Consider the following 20,180-nt stretch of genomic DNA (forward strand, 5'->3'; position numbering starts at 1 on the left):
AACTGCCTCCAGTGTTGATTTATATATTTTTTTCTCAACACAAAGCTATCTATATGAACTGTTATTATACTTTGCAGTGATCACTACATCTTCGACATAATTCACCCACTGAACTAATGTGGAGGATGTTGTAATGCGGAGTGAAAGGCTTTGACGCGCAGGTTTCCGGGTCAGACAGAGACTAGAGACACGAGCGGCTGCCACACGATACACCGGCTCAACTCGCTGCCTCAGACTCACACACATCATCCGCTACAACTGTACAATTATCCATTACATAACCACATCAAGCCAAATAAATACAAAAAAACAATTGAATTCCGGCAAGAGAAAAAAGTTGCAGATATGAAGCATCATTTTTCCAAAGAGCATGAGTGCCCTCCAGTGGAGAAAATAGTTCCGAGTTTGAATAGTGAATAGTTCTATTATGAAATTAAAAGGCTCATATCGCCGGTTTTCCGTGGTCAATCGGTGCCAAATAAAAAATGGGAGAGGTTAAAATCCATGCTTTCAAGTCATGTTGAGGGCAGCACTGTATATCAAATACTTATTTTATTATGGCGCTTTAAAGACGCTACGTGAGTGAGCAAGCTGGTGTGATCAGAGAAAGGCAAGCTTGAGTTTGATTGGTATAATGGAGTCATGTGATTATTTTTGCGTTGTCTCATTGGTGAAACTGGTAGATCTACTGTTGGCATCGCTGACACAAAAAAAAGGTAAAATTTGATATTTAGAGTATTGAGTCTGAATGTAACAACTAGTGTAGCCCAAAGTAGCGGAGTAAGATTATCGTATCTTCACAAATCTAATTAAGTAAAAGTAATAAGTATGGCTAAGTAGAACTACTCTAGTAGAAGTACTTTTTTCTCAAAAAGTTACTCAAGTAAATGTAACGGAGTAAATGTAACGCGTTACTACCCACCTCTGTGACTAAGCCATTATTAATAAAGTCTGGTACATCAAAATATCCATATAGTGGATATGAAAAGTCAGGCTATTATTTTTAATCATAACACAACTCAACTGTTTTACTTGCAGTCTACAGCATTTTACTGTACATTCAACATTTCATTTTTTAAATAAAGGAGGAAATGTATCATTTAAGCGGCTTATTGTATTAGTAAGACATAAAAAGTGAGAATTGATACAGAATCTAGATGTGGTTCAGTTTTCAGAATTCAACTATCGAATAACCTTACTGAGTTACAATCATGTAGCTCGGAAGAAACATTTTATCAGGCCTCAAAAGTTAAATAATTCAAGGCTACATTACATTATTTTTCCCCATTTTCGAAGGTAAAATGTATTCCTTCATTTTGTATCAAATTTCTAGGTGACGAAAGATAGTGTAAAAAGTGGGCAAAATAAGCATTTTTAAATTGTTCATTCATTCATTTCTGCCCTTCTTTAACTAGTAAATGTAAAGAGAGTAACCAGTCTTTAACAGATTCAGTGCAAATTGGAATTCCAGGAGAAATTGTCAGCACATGAATGCAGAGAGACACAAGAATAAGGGTTTGTCTTACTTTGACATTATAAACCATACCACCGATATATTGGAACCAATATGTGCATGTAACCCATTCCACTACTTATAATCTATTAAACATTTATACAACATTCTGGGAAGTATTTGTGAAACAAATAACAATCAACCGAATAAAATCATATACAGTACACAGATTAGCATGCAACATTATGTTGACAAGCACTAGTGTGCTACTAAAAGCTGAAAGCCACTTTCCTCACCTACAGGCAAGTCCGCAATAAATCAATCAGCCCTGATACAAAAAAAACAAAAAACAAATAAAAGCACCAAGGATCGATGGATACGACTTTTCCACTTTTCTAAATGATAAATTTGCAGTGTTAGATATTTCTTCAGTGTCATCACATTTTAAGAGAAAAAAAAAGAAAAGAAATATATATATATATATTAGGGCTGTCAAAATTATCGTGTTAACAGGCGTTAATGAATTTTTTAAATTAATCACGTTAAAATATTTGATGCATTTAACGCACATGCCCCGCTCAAACAGATTAAAATGACAGCAAAGTGTCATTTCCACTTGTTACTTGTGTTTTTTGGTGTTTTGCCGCCCTCTGACGGCGCTTGGGTGCGACTGATTTTATGGGGTTCAGCACCATAATTATTATTGACATCAACAATGGTGAGCTGCTAATGTATTCTTTGATTGAAAATTTTACAAACTTTATTAAAATGAAAACATTAAGAGGGGTTTAATTATAAAATTTCTATAACTTGTACTAACATTTATCTTTTAACAACTACAAGTCTTTCTATCCGTGGATCCCTGTAACAGAAAGAATGTTAATAATGTTAATGCCATCTTGTGGATTTATTGTTATAATAAATACAGTACTTATCTACAGTATGTTGAATGTATATATCCGTCTTGTGTCGTATCTTTCCATTCCAACAATAATTTACAGAAAAATATGGCATATTTTAGAGATGGTTTGAATTGCAATTAATTACGATTAATTAATTTTTAAGCTGTGATTAACTCGATGAAAAATTTTGGTCATTTGACAGCCCTAATATATATATATATACATATATACACACACACAGTGTATGCATGCTCTCTTGGCTAACTCATAACCTAGAGACAACACAGAAACCATAAATCTATATGCTGTGCGCGCATGCCCTCTACTGGCTAGCTCATAACCTACAGGTACAAAAAGTCTGCCATAAATTAATCAACCATAACAAAAAAAAAAATTTTTTAATAGAAAAAATATAAAAAATAGATCAGGCTCAGAGGTTTGATAAGATACTAGCTTCTGCTACATACCTACGGAGTTTCAAGACTACCAGTTTTTAAATGATGAGGAGTACGACTTCAAAGTTAGTGTCCACAAGAACAAGAAAAACAACTGGTGACTTGACAGGCCTTGAGCTCATAAAAGATGTATAACTTTATTGTGGTGGATTTGTTGGGGGGGGGGGGTTCAACCAAAACAAAAAGAATTTTTAGTAGTACATTGTCCGGCAACAGACCACAAGACTAGTTTGTGTTACATTGTCCGGCAACAGACCACAAGACTAGTTTGCAATTGAAGGAGCAATCTGTCAATCCGCAACATTTATTCTGATTGTGGCATGCCATAATATAAGCATAATGAAACTTAGTGAATCATAGGTGTCAAGTTTCCAGTTTAAGTCTCCGTGCAGCTCTCAACTTGAAAAAGGATGTGACGTTAGCCCAGAGAACACTGGATTCACTCAAATAAATAATCAGTTTTCCTTCTCTTTTTGTTTGAGGATTGTGGAAACCATTCTCCATTCGGTGAAATATCTTAAATACAAAAGCAAAATATGAACAGTTGCATTTGATTAAACAATTCAACATTAATATTTTAGGTGTAAAACTTACACTGCAAATACTTATTTTTCAATTACAAGATACTTTATATCTCATTTTTAAATATGAAACGTTTGCATAAAAGGACCAATTCATTAAATTACATCGTTTCAATCAGCACAATTAACAACGAACAGTGAAACTTTAAAATGTCAATATTAAACCAGTGTCTCAAAACCCAAAATACCCCCTGGACAATAATCTACAAGTGCCCAAACATTTCAACTGGCGAGGCAGGCCACACATGCCATGTGCTAATGGCCACCGCTGGCACAAATGAACAATAGTATTTTGCCAATGTATCCAGCTGCATTTTTAAAAAATATATTTATCTTTAAAAGTTTGACTTACAATAGGCCTTTTACAGGGCTAAACATACAAAAGTTATTTGTGCGTAGTTTGTTTGGTTAAAACAATGACTCTGTACTGTACTTTTTGTTTTTAACTGGCCTCGGGACCTAGAGGATCTGAGAACTTAAAACTGACATACAAACAAAACAGGCAATAAAAACAGACAACAGACCCAGAAGTAATATACTGAAAAAAACAGGGTGCCACAGAAAAATGACCAAAGCCTCAGTTCATCTCGTTTTTCTTCTCTTTCAACTCACATATCCCTAAACATACAGTAATTCAAAAGGAGAGGAAAAAACAAGTGGAAATAAGAAGCCAGAGAGTAATAAACAAACAAAGAGACATTTATTCACCCTATAAAGGTTTGTGCCATTGCACCATTTGCTCATCTCTTCAGTGGAAGTGGTGGCTTCCAAGGCAGTCAAAGACACTAGTGAAGGAAGATTGACGGTTCTCGTCTCCCTTTGAAACAGGAATTAAGTTTGGGCAGAAAGAGAGGCGGCATAATTCTACCAGCCAAGCAGGAAGCAGTGCCTTGTGTGTTAACAAGATTTACAGTGATGGGTCCATCCACTGAACATTTGTAACTGTAAATTCATCCAGATTGGTTGTAATAAAGTATTACCAAAAACAGAACAGAACACAGACACAAAAGCAATTGTATCAAATGATAAATGAATTGAGCAATTAAAATGTGAGATGCCAATGATAAAAGGGAAGCAGAGAAAAAAAGGCCATCAATGCAGTGCCAGTTGGTGACAGGAGGGCAGGCGCATGCACACACACAACTGCACGCCCCCCCCCCCCCCCCCCCCACACACACACTACAGTGTCCAAAACACGAACGATTTGTGTATGGACATTGCCTTACCATTGTATTTTCCCTATAAAACAATACTATTAATATCCTCATGATATGTCAGTGGAGTCAGGTTAATTTTGGCTCAAATCATTTTTCCAATCTCACGATATAAAATTCAGCCAGTGTTGGGTTTATCTAACACTCTAACCTGTCTTCTTAACTTGATACTATCTACCACATAGCCTCTAATTAATACAGACTTTATTGCATTATAGCACAATGACAAAATACTCCCACAGTATGAACTACATTTCTTTTAAAATAAATGTGGTTTCCAAAAAATACCCAAATTGAGTTCATCAGTCAGCTGCAATCACCTTTAATTTTACAATAATTATACGGTATGTTTTGTTTGCGGGTATTCCTGACAATAGATTTACACTACAACCCCTGCTCTACACAGGGGAACAAAAACATTTGGATGACATGATAACAGAAAAACAGAAGAGTCTGGAGGAATTAAGCATTACTTTGGGGAAATTTTATGGTTAATGTAGTTATGGCCTCTCACCAATTTTGCCAGCTTAGACAAATTCATTGGGTGGGTTGATATAATTTGGGTTACTGTTGAGCAAACTAGCGGTTTCAGAAGGAACTGTTTCCATTCACTTCAACGGCTAACTTGTATGCCCACACCTTAAAGTTCAGCTATGTTGCTTCAGCAGCATCTTTGTACTAATAAAGTATTGAGACAACTGGACTGGGATTTTAGCGCCTTACGAGTGAGCTGTGAATTGCATGCAACTTCTGATGTGTATGTAGGTACACAGTCAAATTAGACAAAATAATTCCAAAAATGACATAACATTTAAATACATTGGGCCGACTATAATTTTTGTGAGCAGTTGTTGCACATTCTGGTGTGTTTCAAATCATTTCCTCACAACATGTGGATTTGCTTCTGCTTTCGACACCAATCTCAATACAAATATTTTCCGCAGAATGTGATATTTATCGGCGAGGTTTATCAGCGAAACAGCAATGATTCCTCTACAGTGTGACACCCACTGCTGAATATTCTTTTTCTGGTTATAATACGAAATAATAAGTAGTTTTACAAGGAAAACATTTTCTCTTGAATTGGATGTTTTAATTTGCTCTGGTTTTTATTGAATTGGGCGGGTTGTGCAATGTGACTGGACTGTAGGCTGTTTTTCCTGATCTGGCAACCATGGCCCTCCTCCTTCTTAAAATGCATGGTTTTGATTGTATCTGCTGGAGGGAATATGATTATAAAACATAATTTGTTCACCATATTTCTAATTGTTGCTACCTTTGTCCAAATTCATTTGGATATAAATATTAAGTCAATTGTTTTTCATCATCATCATTTAGAACACTTGGAAATTTTGTTGTGACATGGCAGGAATTGCTGTTTTTAAATTTTGCTCACCTAAACTCAGTCAGCTCACCTCAGTTAACTCCAATCTGAAGCATTATTGAACTGAAGTAATTACAGATTTATGCTGTTTTTGTCTTTGTTTGTTCCCCAAAAGCAGTTGTTCCATATGCAGTAGGGACTAACAAATACCATAAACTTTGAAACTCACCTCAATTTCTCTACAAAGTTATTTGCTCTCCAGCAGTTTATAACTATGTCAGAGATTGTGGTTCTATCATGCACTCACACACTCAAATTGCTCTGAAAACAGAAACCTTATCTTCAGGTTTTTTACTATCTCCTAATATTTGGAACTGAGAGAGAGACGCAAGCAGGAGAGACTGATAACATTATTGTGTGAATTTTAAAAAGTGTGTTGGTATTTAAAATTGTGGATCTGGTACTAAAGAAACGAATTGACAAAATGTCAATATGGAGAGAATTTAAGCTTCAGACAAGTGTGAATGTCAAAAGAGTGCTGAGGTCTTGGTTTATACGGTGGTTATCGTTTTCTTATAATGGACCGGAGGACTTGGACTTTGTGGGAACGAATGTAGACACAAATTGTGAGCAGTGTGCCATTGATACCAAATCTCTAAGTTTAACCAACAGTGCAGGCCTTTCCACAAACACACTGCTTGACCAGTTCACTGGCAAGAAGCAAAACAACCCAAATATCCAGTGAATTTAAATGGGATTAGGGAATATCATGATATGAGCACTTGTTAATGAACCCAGGAGTTTCTAAACACTGAATAAAAACACACTTTCAAATGCAACTAAAGGACTGATTTGTTGCTTGATTTTTTAAGTGTATGAGTATGATCACTGAACTCACCAGGATCCCTGCAACCTGCTTCTCTTCCATCCTTCAGGACCTTGTGCCCAAAGATCCTTGCCTCTTTGATGCTCCCTCCCTCTCTCGGGTGAAGTTGTCTGCCGTTCACTATCAAGAGTTTGGACGTTTTTCTGAGGTGGAGTTCGCTCGAGTGTCTTTGCCGTGTAGCGTCACTCTCCCGGTCGCTGTTCCTCCTCAGCCTCTTCAAGTGTTGTTTGGGAATGTAGCTGGAGTGGCGTCGTTGCTTTGTGTTAATTCTGCCCTAATCCAGAAACTTTTCTATGCTGTGAAAAGACCATGTGACAAGTAGAGAGGGATAGGGTGAGTCAAGGCATGAGGGTTGGGGGCAGATGGTGGTGGGAGGTAGGAGGGGGTGAAAAGACTGAGGCAACACTTTCCAAACACATGCATGCAAGGTCATTTTTGGGGACTTTCTAAGTTGAATTAAGTGCTTACAAAATAAAAATGCACACTTGACTGAATGATATGAATAAATCATTTCTCAAAGAAATAGTGCAGACAAAGAATTTAGAAACATGTAGTAAAAGATTTGCATTTTGCAGCAAAGCAGCTGCATTAACAAAGTGGCCTTTTGTGCAATGAGATTAACTGTTGGGGGCAACGTCTGCACCAGCCACTTACTATTGATGTATATATAAGAGTAAATAGAAAACACCATCCCAACCACTTAAACAATAACGCAGGTTTTGGATGACATTGACAATGACCATCATTTAACACACATACACCATCATAGCATGTATTGTGTAATTTTTGTCCTTTTAAGAATGAATATTTCTGGAATGGTAAATCAGTTTCAAAGGACCTAATGTTATGGAGACACGTGAAACTCATTCATCAGAATCTGAATTTTAGAGATTTTTTTAATGTAAATAAAAATTATATAATACAGATGCCAAATTAAGCTACTTTCACAAACACTGAAATTGCCATTTTTGGCACATACACACTTTAGTACGAACCGTTTAGTTTGATTATGAAAATGTGAGTTTGCAATTAACAAAGACACACCTAAATTATCTCCATAAGTTGTTTACATATACCACCTGTGTACTTGTGTGTACTACTACTCAGAAAAAACGAATTCGGAATTTCACTGTAAAAATATTATATTTAATGTCTACCATTTCAGGCATGAAGCACCAGGAAGAAAAAAAAACTTCCAGAAAGTGCCACAACAGAAAGTAAATAAAAGAGATACAGCTACCATTCTATGTTACATACTGTGTATAAAAACACCATGCAGAGCATATTGTCTACAGAAATCAACTAATGCCCTGAGTTATCCAACTTACACAGCACACTGCAATGGGATAAAGACTGTACAGAGACAAAACCAAGAAGATGAAAAGATTGAGTCTTACCATCCATTGTTCGGTATTTGAGGAAGGAAGACACTAATAAAAAGTACCAACTTCAGCATCAGCAACTAACTGGTGTGCAGTGTGACACAGAGCAAGGAAAGAACTGGCTCCATGCAGTGGGTCAACTCCACTAATATGTATGTACACAAAGCATGTGCCTGGAGTGGAGGCAAGTCTATTGGACAATTCCAGGAGGAGTGGCAGTAAGATATTACACAAAACTACCCCAGAGACCTGATGTGTTTGTTGCTGCCGAGAATTTCTTATTGACAAAGATTAACAGAGTGTTGTTTCATTTTTAAATCCAAGTTCCGTCAAAATAAAAAATAAAATGACTAACCTATGTAGATGACTTACCGCAAACATGTTGTATTGAAAACAAGCAAATACACACATTCCCACTCTCAGGCTTGAACGATACTGGAAAAAAAAAACATCACTGCGATTTTTGGGGGGTTAGCGATATATTGTGATATTGTATTGCGATAATAAAACTAGAAACATTTTCACCAGACAACTTAAATAGCTCTGTTTGGGATAGGCTTAAACAATATTAGAAAAAATGAATGAATGTTTGAGTTTTAAAGAATTTACTTGCAAATCATGGTTGAAAATAAGTACTTGGTCAATACCAAAAGTTCATCTCAATACTTTGTTATGTACCCTTTGTTGGCAATAACGGAGGCCAAACATTTTCTGCAACTCTTTACAAGCTTTTCACACACTGTTGCTGTTATTTTTGCCCATTCCTCCATGCAGATCTCCTCTAGAGCAGTGATGTTTTGGGGCTGCCGTTGGGCAACACAGACTTTCAACTCCCTCCAAAGATTTTCTATGGGGTTGAGATCTGAAGACTGGCTAGGCCACTCCAGGACCTTGAAATGCTTCTCACGAAGCCACTCCTTTGTTGCACTGGCTGTGTGTTTTGGATCACTGTCATGCTGAAAGACCCAGCCACCTCTCATCTTCAATGCCCGTGCTGATGGAAGGAGATTTTCACTCAAAATCTCTCGATACATGGCCCCATTCATTCTTTCCTTTACCCAGATCAGTCGTCCTGGTCCCTTTGCAGAAAAACAGCCCCAGAGCATGATGTTTTGACCCCCATGCTTCACAGTGGGTATGGTGTTCTCCGGATGCAATTCAGTATTCTTTCTCCTCCAAACACGAGAACCTGTGTTTCTACCAAAAAGTACAATTTTGGTTTCATCTGACCATAACACATTCTCCCAGTCCTCTTCTGGATCATCCAACTGCTCTCTAGCAAACCGCAGACGGGCCTGGACTTGTACTGGCTTCAGCAGGGGGACACGTCTGGCAGTGCAGGATTTAAGTCCCTGGCAGCGCATTGTGTTACTGAGAGTAGCCTTTGTTAATGTGGTCCCAGCTCTCTGTAGGTCATTCACTAGGTCCCCCCGTGTGGTTCTGGGATTTTTGCTCACCGTTCTTGTTATCATTTTGACGCCACGGGGTGAGATCTTGCATGGAGCCCCAGATCGAGGGATATTATCAGTGGTCTTGAATGTCTTCCATTTTCTAATAATTGCTCCCACAGTTGATTTCTTTACACCAAGCGTTTTACCTATTGCAGGTGTCAGTCTTCCCAGCCTGGTGCATGTCTACAATTTTGTCTCTGGTGTCCTTCGACAGCTCTTTGGTCTTGGCCATAGTGGAATTTGGAATGTGAATGACTTAAGTTGTGGACAGGTGTCTTTTATACCGATAATGAGTTAAAACAGGTGCCATTAATACAGGTAATGAGTGGAGCCTCGTTAGACCTCGTTAGAAGTTAGACCTCTTTGACAGCCAGAAATCTTGCTTGTTTGTAGGGGACCAAATGCTTATTTTCCACTCTAATTTGGAAATAAATTCTTTAAAAATCAAACAATGTGATTTTCAGTTTTTTTTTTCCACATTCTGTCTCTCATGGTTGAGGTTCACCCATGTTGACAATTACAGGCCTCTCTAATCTTTTCAAGTAGGAGAACTTGCACAATTTGTGGTTGACTAAATACTTATTTGCCCCTCTGTATATAAAAGTTGTAAAGCAATCAAACTGCAACAAAAATGAATGAAACGAACAAAAAAATATATTTTAGAATGGGTTGAAATTATTTTTCGAGCACCTTAGACGGTCATTTGCTTTGTATTATACAGTATGTATTAAAATAATATAAAATGTTTTTTTTTCTTGGATTGAAGATATATTTTTTGATTGAAGCAACTTTTTGGGGGATTGAATGATTCAGACACAAATGTGGCCCAACAACAAAAAGGATTGTTCAATCAAAAAAAAAAAAAAAAAAAAAAAAAAAAAAAAACTTTTTCAATGAAAAATTAAGTGTTCAAATGCAAATTTTTCAATCTCAAATATTTTCTCGCATTCAGAAACTTCTATGATTGATTTTTTTCTTTTTTTGATTGTAGTGATTTTTCTTTTTAATTATATATATATTTTTAAGCAACTTATTTTTTGATTAAATAATAAAGACAAAAATGTCCTAGCCAAAATGTGGCCCAGACACAAATCAACATTACTTCAATCAAAAAGTTGCTTTAATTAACAAAAAATGTGACTTCAATCAAATAAATAAATAAATAAAAAATAATCAAAGAAAAATAGCTTTCACATACATTTTTTTTTTTTTTTTTTTTTTTTTTTAGTTTAATTTATTTTTGTCTTCAAACACTTTTCTTTTTTTTTTTTTTTTGATTGAAGCGACTTTTTTTCGTGGTTGAAAATATATATTTTGATTGAAGCAACTTGTTTTTTTTTTTTTTATTGGAGCAACTTTTTTTCAACATAATAATAATAATAATAATGATATTAATAACCAATCAGCACGGTGGCTGACTGGTTAGCACGTCCGCCTCACAGTTCTGAGATCAAGGGTTCAATCGGCTTCGGCCTTCCTGTGTGGACTTTGTATGTTCTCCCCGTGCCTGCGTGGGTTTCCTCCGGGAACTCCGGTTTCCTCCCACATCCCAAAAACATGCATGGTAGGCTGATTGAACACTCTAAATTGTCCGTAGGTATGATTGTGTGCGTATGTCTCCTTGTGCCCTGCGATTGGCTGGCAACTAGTTGAGGGTGTCCCCTGCCTACTGCCCGTAGCTAGCTGGGATAGGCTCCAGCACCTCCGCGACCCTCGTTAGGAAAAGCGGCATGGAAAATGGATGTATGAATAATAATGATATAGACACAAATCTACCTCCATATGGCTCCGCCCAGGGGATACAATTTTTGACAGGGGTAACTACAGTACATTGGCACAACACCAGCAGGCGTACCAAATTCAATGGATGACGATCTTGGCAAAAAGTATTGCCTAAGCAGCCTGATTTAGAATTCCCCTCAAGAATGATGGGAAACAAAAAACGCTCATTGTCAACTTATTATTATAATTATTCATGTAAGTTAATTTTATTGCTGACACTGCGTTTCGGGGTCATCAACATGTTGTGCCCCCCGCCCCAAAAGTCAAACTCCGCCTATGGTAGTAACGCATAGTAACGCACGCCTTTACATCCTCAGTAACGGTAACGGTGCTGCCAAGATGAGAAAAGTAATTAATTAGATTACACACTACTGAAAAAAATAACGCTGTTAGTAACACCGTTATACTCAAATGCCGTTATTAACAACACTGCCTACCACACGCATTGGCAATTGACTCTACCAACGGCCAATCAGAGGAAAGAGCACGAACAAATAAATAATTTTTTTTTGTGAAGCAGGGGTTAACGCAAAGATAAAAGAGCCAAGTTCCACACTCACTGTTGTCATGACAGGAGAGTCAGAGGGCTGTTTTTCTCAATGTATAAGCACAAAGAAATATCTCATTTGACAGCATCCACAAAGACAATTTTATTCCTCCTTCTATTTTAATTTCAATTATTGACAAACATATGTACACCTGTAAAGATGCTGTTGCTGCTCCCCTCAATGGACCCACAGCAAACAACATAGCACAAGCATTCCAATTGTGTTAATATTCCAAATATCATTTTACTACACATGAAAGTAATATAGGAAACTCAAAAGTACTTCACCTGTTGAGAAGTCGAGCATTTTTTTTTCTTCCTTTTCAGTTGTCTCCATCTATCAGAGGTACCTTCAATGCATATCTTTGTCTTGTTTCTTATTTTGTCATGACTCACTTGAGATTCAAAACTAGATTTTATTTTATTTTATTTTTTTTTTTGCTGAAGTGGTAGAAGACAATTGTTTATTCAGAAGGGTTTGTTGCACCCTTATTTTAAGTAGCCTACAGATTACTGAGCTCCGGTAACCTGGACGCAGACACAAATCTGATCTTGAAACTGGATGAAATGGGTGGGATATCCATTGTAAACACTGACTCAAAATAACAACTAAAATGTGCTAATGTAAAATATGGGAAAATCTCGGCTTAACTATTAAGACTCATATTGGAAGTATTTCCAAAAACCATTTCTTTAATTTCAATTGAAATATTAGGGTCATGTAATAAATAATTTCTGTGCAATTCTAACATATGGCCTCTTTAAAAAATGAGTATCACATGTTAACTGGTCACAGGCTTCTGCCTGTAGTAACACATTAGTGCTTGTTCTTATTCAATTAAGTGATCTTTGTTTTCCCCGCTGTCCAGCAACTTCCTGTACAATAAGTTTCCCGTACTGAATTGAACAACATAGCTTGCAGTACCACTGCAGTATCTATTAATGGTACACATAAACTAAAACTTGGTGTGAAAGTACTGGATTGAATTGTTAACTTGGGGCAAAATGTTGGACCTTCAACATGATCGGCGTGTATTTCTCCTACTAACAGAGTAGTACTTGTTGGTTTTTTTTTAAAGAGTCACTTGTTTTATTTTTCTCAATAATTACTTTTATAAGCACTTGTTTACATTTTTGCAATTTTTTTGAGCCACAAGCCTTTCAACGTGTGTTGCTGTTGAGTCTTTCATAAAATGAACAAAGAGGCAACCCCTGGGTGGATAATGATATTGTGGGGGTGGAAGTGCATATGGTTAGGGTTGTGCTTATCTAATACCATTCATGCATGTGCAACTTCTGTTGACATAGCCTACTTTGACCACCCAGTTTAGCAACCTAGTTCATATACTGGAAACCTAGTTTCGCTTGACTGATACTCTGCATAACATAATGTTTTCTTTTTCTTAATACAGTACAGGGATTAGATGAGAATCATAAAACCCTCAACAAGTGGATTAGACAAGAGCTTTGACATTATGTTTAAATATAATATTAAACCACATAGAATTTAATTATTCCAAATTGCATCTAAATTACACGATGCTCTCTTTCAATTATTTTTCTTCAGCAAATAAATGTAATCTGATATCCAAAATATACGATAGTTCATTTTATCCGAGCTTGAAAATCCCTTTGAAATAGAAAGGTAATTATTTTAAAATTCTAACTTGTTCTTGAAAATTCATCTAGAAGGTCCATTTAACTGTACCGCCAATAAATGGCGGAAAACACAGACAAGACTGAAAAAGCAGTTTCTGCTCTTGCACTCCTCTTTAAAAGAAACTGCTGTATTTTAAGCAAAAACAACTGTTGTGTATTATAGAACAATACGTCTATATGCTGCCATAGCAGATTCATGGTGCATTAAGCTCCTGAACTATTTTTAATTTGTCCGTTTTACTCTGGAAACCCGTTTACTGACGTCGTACTAATTTTAACTTGTATCAGTCTTTGAACTCGAGCAATTTTTTTCCGCTCGGCGGTCAGGGCATCGAACCAAGAAATCGAAATTTAAAAATTCGAACGATTCCGGGAGCATCAGACTGTTAGAGCTGGTTCCAATCGATGCTCGATGCCCAACCATAAAGGGGACTCCTTCCAATTTCTCAAGACTCACTCACCTCAAACAATCTCCCACACATTTTTTTTCTTTGTACCGGTAGTTTTCCTTGCGGATTGTGCATTTATTTATACATTCATAATCAGTACTGTGCATGAACGCGTTCAATCAACGATCGTTCATGAACACGTTCATGCTTTGGTCGAATGTGAACTGAACGCGTCATATTTTTGTCTCATGAACGTTACTGTGAACGCATTCATTCTAGCTGTTGTAAGCGGCGTTCATAACCTCGTTCATGGTCAAGTACTGGTGTTGCGCAGCAATGAACAGACATGACTACAGCGGTATATGTGATGTCAACTCTTTATTTTATGCACCATAACTCTCGCACACATCCCACTAGATGCCATATAACAGAACAGTGATTTCCTCCATTAGATCCCCCAAGTCTCATCCCATTGGCTGTTTGACAGGGGGATCATGAGACACGTACTCCGTATACTACACTCATGAGTTCAGAATTAGAGCACTTCCGACAAAACTGCAGATAAAGCCACAGGCTTAAAACACTATTAAAAAAATAATCATAATAATTTTTTTTAAAAAATACAAAACCTTAATAGCAAAAAACTATCCAACTGAGGCTGTCACGGCTGTGTTGTTTTAGCAAACAGCTTTTATTACCGAAGCTTTTATGGTGGCGAAGAGCCATTCTTTTACATTGAGTTTGACTCAATATTATCCAAAGGTGCTACAAGTTACATCATAAACATACAGTACTTCTGCAATATGAATACGGTGTAAATAACTGCTTCAAGGCACGGGGAAGACACGGTGAAAGAGCGATGTGCAGTCAAATTGACCACAGCCACATAGTAGGATATGAGGACAACTTTCCTTTGTGTGCGTCCATGAAGTAGCGTCATTTTCGGACAAACTTTCGAGTGCAGCTTTGGGTTAACAGATAACACTTTATTTGTCAGCGGCATCATAAGACTGTCATGAGACTGTCATAATTATGACATGACACTGTCATGAGCATTAATGAATCCTTATGACAAATGTCATTAAATGTCATCCAGCAAATTTTGTCACTAACTCCATTTACTCTATGTCCAGCTCAGATCTTTTACATCCATTCAAAAGTGACATAATTTACCGGTCATATGACAGTCTTGTGACGGCGCTGTCAAATAAAGTGTTACCGGTTAATATTTTTCGGCATAAATATCACATAATACAGTGAGGACAGCTGAGGCTTATGTGCCTTATACTATGAAAATTATGGTACATTTTATATTTTACTTTATAGTCTGATTTTGGTGTTCACTTTGGAATCGCTGCATTCGCGGCCGTTTGTAATGCCATCTGCATGTGCAGAACCGCAGAGTTGCAATTTCTAATGGGGTACATATTCTGACAGAACACAGCCCCAGTACCAGCATTTAAGTTTTACAAAAAGGCCAGGACTGACGCGGATTTGAAATTGAATATGAGGATGAATCTGACACAGTTTCAGTGTTGAAGTAGATAAAACAATTGCTGTCTGTGGTTCTATATCAACTCTGTCAGTAATAGCTTACAGCAATTATCGAGGCGAAGAAAACTACAAAAGTTAACAAAAATTTTTTTTTAAAAGTTCTTTTTTTTAAACCTTGAACTTTAGTTCAAAATTTTTAATTATGAACTCTGAAGTGAACGGTTCACTTTAAAATATATGAAACGCAATTTGAACTAAATCATGTAGATAATTTTCCCATAGAACTTAGAACATAGAACTGCCAACACTGTTCATAATTATTATTCATTCACTGTTATTTCTTAATTTAATTACATAATAAAGTAACCTAATATTAATAATTACCGTATTGACCCGAATACAAGATGGTGTTTTTTGCATTGAAATAAGATTGAAAAAGAGGGGGTCGTTTTATATTCGCAGTCTAGACATTATACCCATTCACGACGCTAGATGACGCCAGATATCATTGTAGCGATGTTCTTTTATGACAGATCTCAGCTACTCCCCATTCACGACGCTAGATGGCGCCTGATCTCAGCTATTAGTTTAACCAGTTTGCATTATTTTATTGCAATGTTTTTCCTCATTCAGATTTGTTTCAAGACTACAGTTACAGTTAGATTTCACTTTGATGGTTAAAGTGCCTGTGACACGAAAAAGCATGTTTATTTCATAATACATGCGGTATTTTATGCCCCTGAATGATATGGACCGCTTGGATGTGTGTGGAAGCGATCGCTATTTTTATTTAGTTTTTTGAATCCCGCGCCATGAAAATGAGTGACTTCCGGCTTCGGTCTTGCATTGAGGAAGAGGGCGCTGTGACGTGTACGGTAGAAGACGTCCTCTTCACACTACAGTGTACTGTTGTGTATGAGGATGAAGGATTCAGCTGATTTTGCGGATTAAAACGTTTATTTTTCGCATCACGCCAGCCAAACGGCTGCAGAAAAATCTTTCTGTTTGAGGGAGAGGCGTATGCGCCTTTTTGGAGTTTCAAAAGGTTCCCATTCACTGTGGGTATTTACTGTGGGACCATTGGACTTACGAGGAAGTGAGTAAACATCTTGTTTTGTATTATGTCAAATACGAATACAGTGATTACAAAGTAAACACTACAAACTTCCTTTAAATAAAGGACTACTTACGTTTGATCATTGATAGGCATGTAAAAAGCTCTCCGAATGCTCATTAGCAGCAGCACGTTAGCTGCACAACAACTCCAGCCACCCTCCTCCGGGGAACGAACTGTAAGTTGCTCTCCGCCGGGCGGTTTGCCGATCCGCGGGAACAATCGACAACCGGGTCGTCATGTCAAATAATCCAGGCTAGTTATGTGTGATTTTCCGCTTCGAAGACTTTGAAACATCACTCGGTTCGGGTTAGCATGTCGGCTAGCTGTCACGCCTTCTGGTTTGTTTACATTCTCCGAAGCCGGGGAAGGGAAATGACATATGTCCGATTTAGGTGTCATAAAATATCGTTCGGGAGGTGCGACAGTAAAGGTGAAGTCGATAGTTTTGACCATTATGGAGTAATTTTGCCATGTCGTCCTGAATAAATGCATTTTTATTATTTCATATTCCATTCAGCACAAGACTGTTATTTGTCATGACCATGCCATTTATTTAGCAATTGGGGAAAATACTTGGATAAAAAGAATATCCTGTAAAAATATTGAAGTAAAGAGACAGAAAAAATGACATTTTGCAGCTCTCTTCGTCGCGTTTTCCTCGCTGTGAATAGTTCCCCCTTGACGGGCTGACTGGTCCTTCTCAAGCCATTTATATAGCTATTGGGGAAAAATACTTGGATAAAAAGAATATCCTGTAAAAATATTGGAGTAGAGAGACTGAAACAATGACATTTGACGTCATCCACCTGTTGGGAACGCTAAAGCCCTATAATGGTAGGCGTGGCTAACCGGCAGGTTAAAAGACTAATTTCTCGTCATCTGTGCTTTGCTAAATTGTTGTATATAGTCTAATCGTCTCAAAATATGATTCTAATTCACATAATAATGCCATTTAAGACTTTTTTTCTCGTGTCATATGCTCTTTAATGCAGTTATTGCAAATTTGTAGTTTTATCACAATAGATTGTTTTTTTCACATTTCAAAAACCAGAAGCCATTCATTTACGAATGTGATTGCACTTTAGTTTACATATTTAAATGTTCAGATATTAAGATTTGAATGAGGCAAAATAACATACTTTTTCTCTCAAATATATTGTCATAATCATTTGTTTCAGATGTACTGTAATTATTTTCTGTATAAAAATTAATTTGGTGTTCAAAAAGTCTTTTTTCAAACTTGAGTCTTGAAAAACAGGGGGTCATGTTATAATCAGGGCCGTCTTATATTCGGGCCAATACGGTAATGAATAATATTAGGTTACTTTATTATATTATTAAATTAAGAAATAACAGCGAATGAATAATAATTATGAACAGTGTTGGCAGTTGGCAATGTCAATTGTGTGTTTGCGAAAGCCTTGGGGAAATGCAATGCTTTCTATTGAGAAAAAGTGAATTTCAATATTGATACTCAATTTTGATGTGAATTTAAATATTTATGTTTTTTAACAGGTGCCCAAAAGTTTCAGGACTCAAAATTTTCAATCAATTTTGCCAATTACAATTTGTTGACCCAGTCAAGTTTCCCAACAAATGTAAAATCTAAATCCAACATGAGCATCACGTGGTTATCCGTAGTATTAATCTGGATCAGCATGTGAGTTCCCCAGTACTGAAACACATGTGTGACACCTGTTGACATTTGACATTCGATATACACTTAGTGTCACTCTATCAATTTACTTTTGAGGAACCAAAAACGAGGCTTCACCTTACTTAGATACAGTTAAATAATTGAATGCATAAATAAATATTTGTTTTCTTTTTTAAATTAGCACAAAACATGACCTAGAAATTGAATGATAAATCACTTGTGACATATTAACCAAAGCGTGGAAGTTCAAAAGTGTGATCTTACTGTTATGACGATTCCTCCATTTGGTCTGCAAGCCATATGAATTTTCGCCAATATTTGTTCAAACTTGCATCATCTTTACTCCCTTCCCCTCCTCGACGATTGCCGGGTCAACAACTCCCAAGCCCCTCCTTTTACAACTCTGATATCCACTGAAGGGGCAGCTGCATGTGAGCGCATGCTTATTACACGCACGGCATCGCCACGCGCGCACGCACGGACGTTGTCAGGGACGCTGCTGTGCTGTCGTCTGCTGATTCACATATCAAGCCAATTAAGCAATTTGCAAAAAGCTTGCTGAAATCAACAGCATTTTATGTGCAAACAAAACTAAAATGATTTTGCATTATAGCCGACAGAACACTTTGTGAACCGCTACACGTGCTCAGTGGTTGAATGACTACAGGCGTCGTTCATTCTTTTGTTAACACGCAATGAGATATTATGTCTTGTGCTGTGCATTTGGCCGAAGTGCCACATGTGTCGGCGGTTGCGACCATTCGCATTTATTCTAACGGCACCAGAAATAACGCCGATACAGTGACTATGTAATGCGTCAACAAAGCAATGTTGCAGACAGGTGTGGTAGCCTGGGGGCTACTGCGCATACACACACAAGCGTCGCTGCAGTGGCAGACTGGAGATGTGTATGAATTGTGAGACAGGTGATAGATGCAGAACACACAATGACATAAACTCTGTGAGGCTTTGGCATGCCGATTTGGGTTTTTTACCTTTTTTAGGCGCGTTCAGGTTACAGAATGTATATGAGTGTGACGCTGCTGCCGTGCAGATGGTCAGAAGGTGGGGTGAGAGAACTACGCAGGGAGGTGAAAAGCTCTGACCGTAGAGTGGCGCTGAAATCTTAATTGTGGTAAGGTAAGTTAGCCAAATAACAATTCTCTATTATATATACAGTATATATTTTTTAAAAATACTTTGGACTCGGAAAACGTTAAATGAACCTGCAACTCACAAACATCCAATAAAGTTAGTAAGGTAAGGTAAAGGCATAGGCGGAGATTGACTTTTGGGGCAGGGAGTGGTCACAACAAGTTAATGAACCCGAAACGCAGTGTCAGCGATAAAATTAATTTACAAGAATATTTATTTATAATAACAAGTTGACAATGAGCGTTTTTTGTTTCCCATCATTCTTGAGGGGAATTCTAAATCAGGCTGCTTAGGCAATACTTTTTGCCAAGATTGTCATCCATTGAATATGGTACGCCTGCCGGTGTCGTGCCAATGTAGTTACCCCAGTCAAAAACTGTATCCCCTGGGCAGAGCCATATAGACCCTACTCACATGACATCACAACCACGCCTCCGCGCCATATTGTCCGTCAACTCGTCGTGTTTACGCATTACCGCTACGTAAATTCCTCCTATTATGGCGTGTTTTTCTGCTCGTTAACATTATTAATCAAAATGGTGAAAGGCGTGTGTGGCGGTTGGTTGCAGTAACAGAGAAGATAGACGGAGAGACTTGAAGTTCTACCGTATTCCGAGAGACCCTGAGAGGAGAGCGAGATGGACGGCTGCAATTGATGAGAAAACTGGGCACCAAACGATCACCACAGATTATGTAGTAGTCATTTTATATCTGGTAAGATGCAATTAATAT

At 37.4% G+C, this 20,180-nt stretch overlaps 1 protein-coding gene across 3 annotated transcripts in view; it reads right to left on the reverse strand.

Annotated features, from left to right (window-relative positions):
• slc6a9 (solute carrier family 6 member 9) overlaps positions 1-19,343 on the reverse strand; it is a 106,962-nt gene extending 87,619 nt beyond the window's left edge. The window contains exons 1-2 of one of the 3 annotated variants that reach the window (XM_057856759.1): positions 19,289-19,343; positions 6,828-7,111 (exon numbers count right to left, since the gene is read on the reverse strand). In XM_057856759.1, the coding sequence (XP_057712742.1) occupies positions 6,828-6,857 (30 nt within the window). In that variant the 5' untranslated portion in view covers positions 6,858-7,111; positions 19,289-19,343. Of the gene's footprint in view, positions 1-6,827; positions 7,112-8,212; positions 8,344-18,557; positions 18,699-19,288 lie in introns of those variants that run through there. The other 2 variants (XM_057856758.1, XM_057856757.1) reach the window with 2 other exon arrangements.
• Between the last annotated feature and the right edge of the window lie 837 nt (positions 19,344-20,180).

This window comes from Corythoichthys intestinalis, chromosome 14 (genome assembly GCF_030265065.1).
Source record: "Corythoichthys intestinalis isolate RoL2023-P3 chromosome 14, ASM3026506v1, whole genome shotgun sequence".
In the NCBI taxonomy this organism is placed as follows: domain Eukaryota; kingdom Metazoa; phylum Chordata; class Actinopteri; order Syngnathiformes; family Syngnathidae; genus Corythoichthys; species Corythoichthys intestinalis.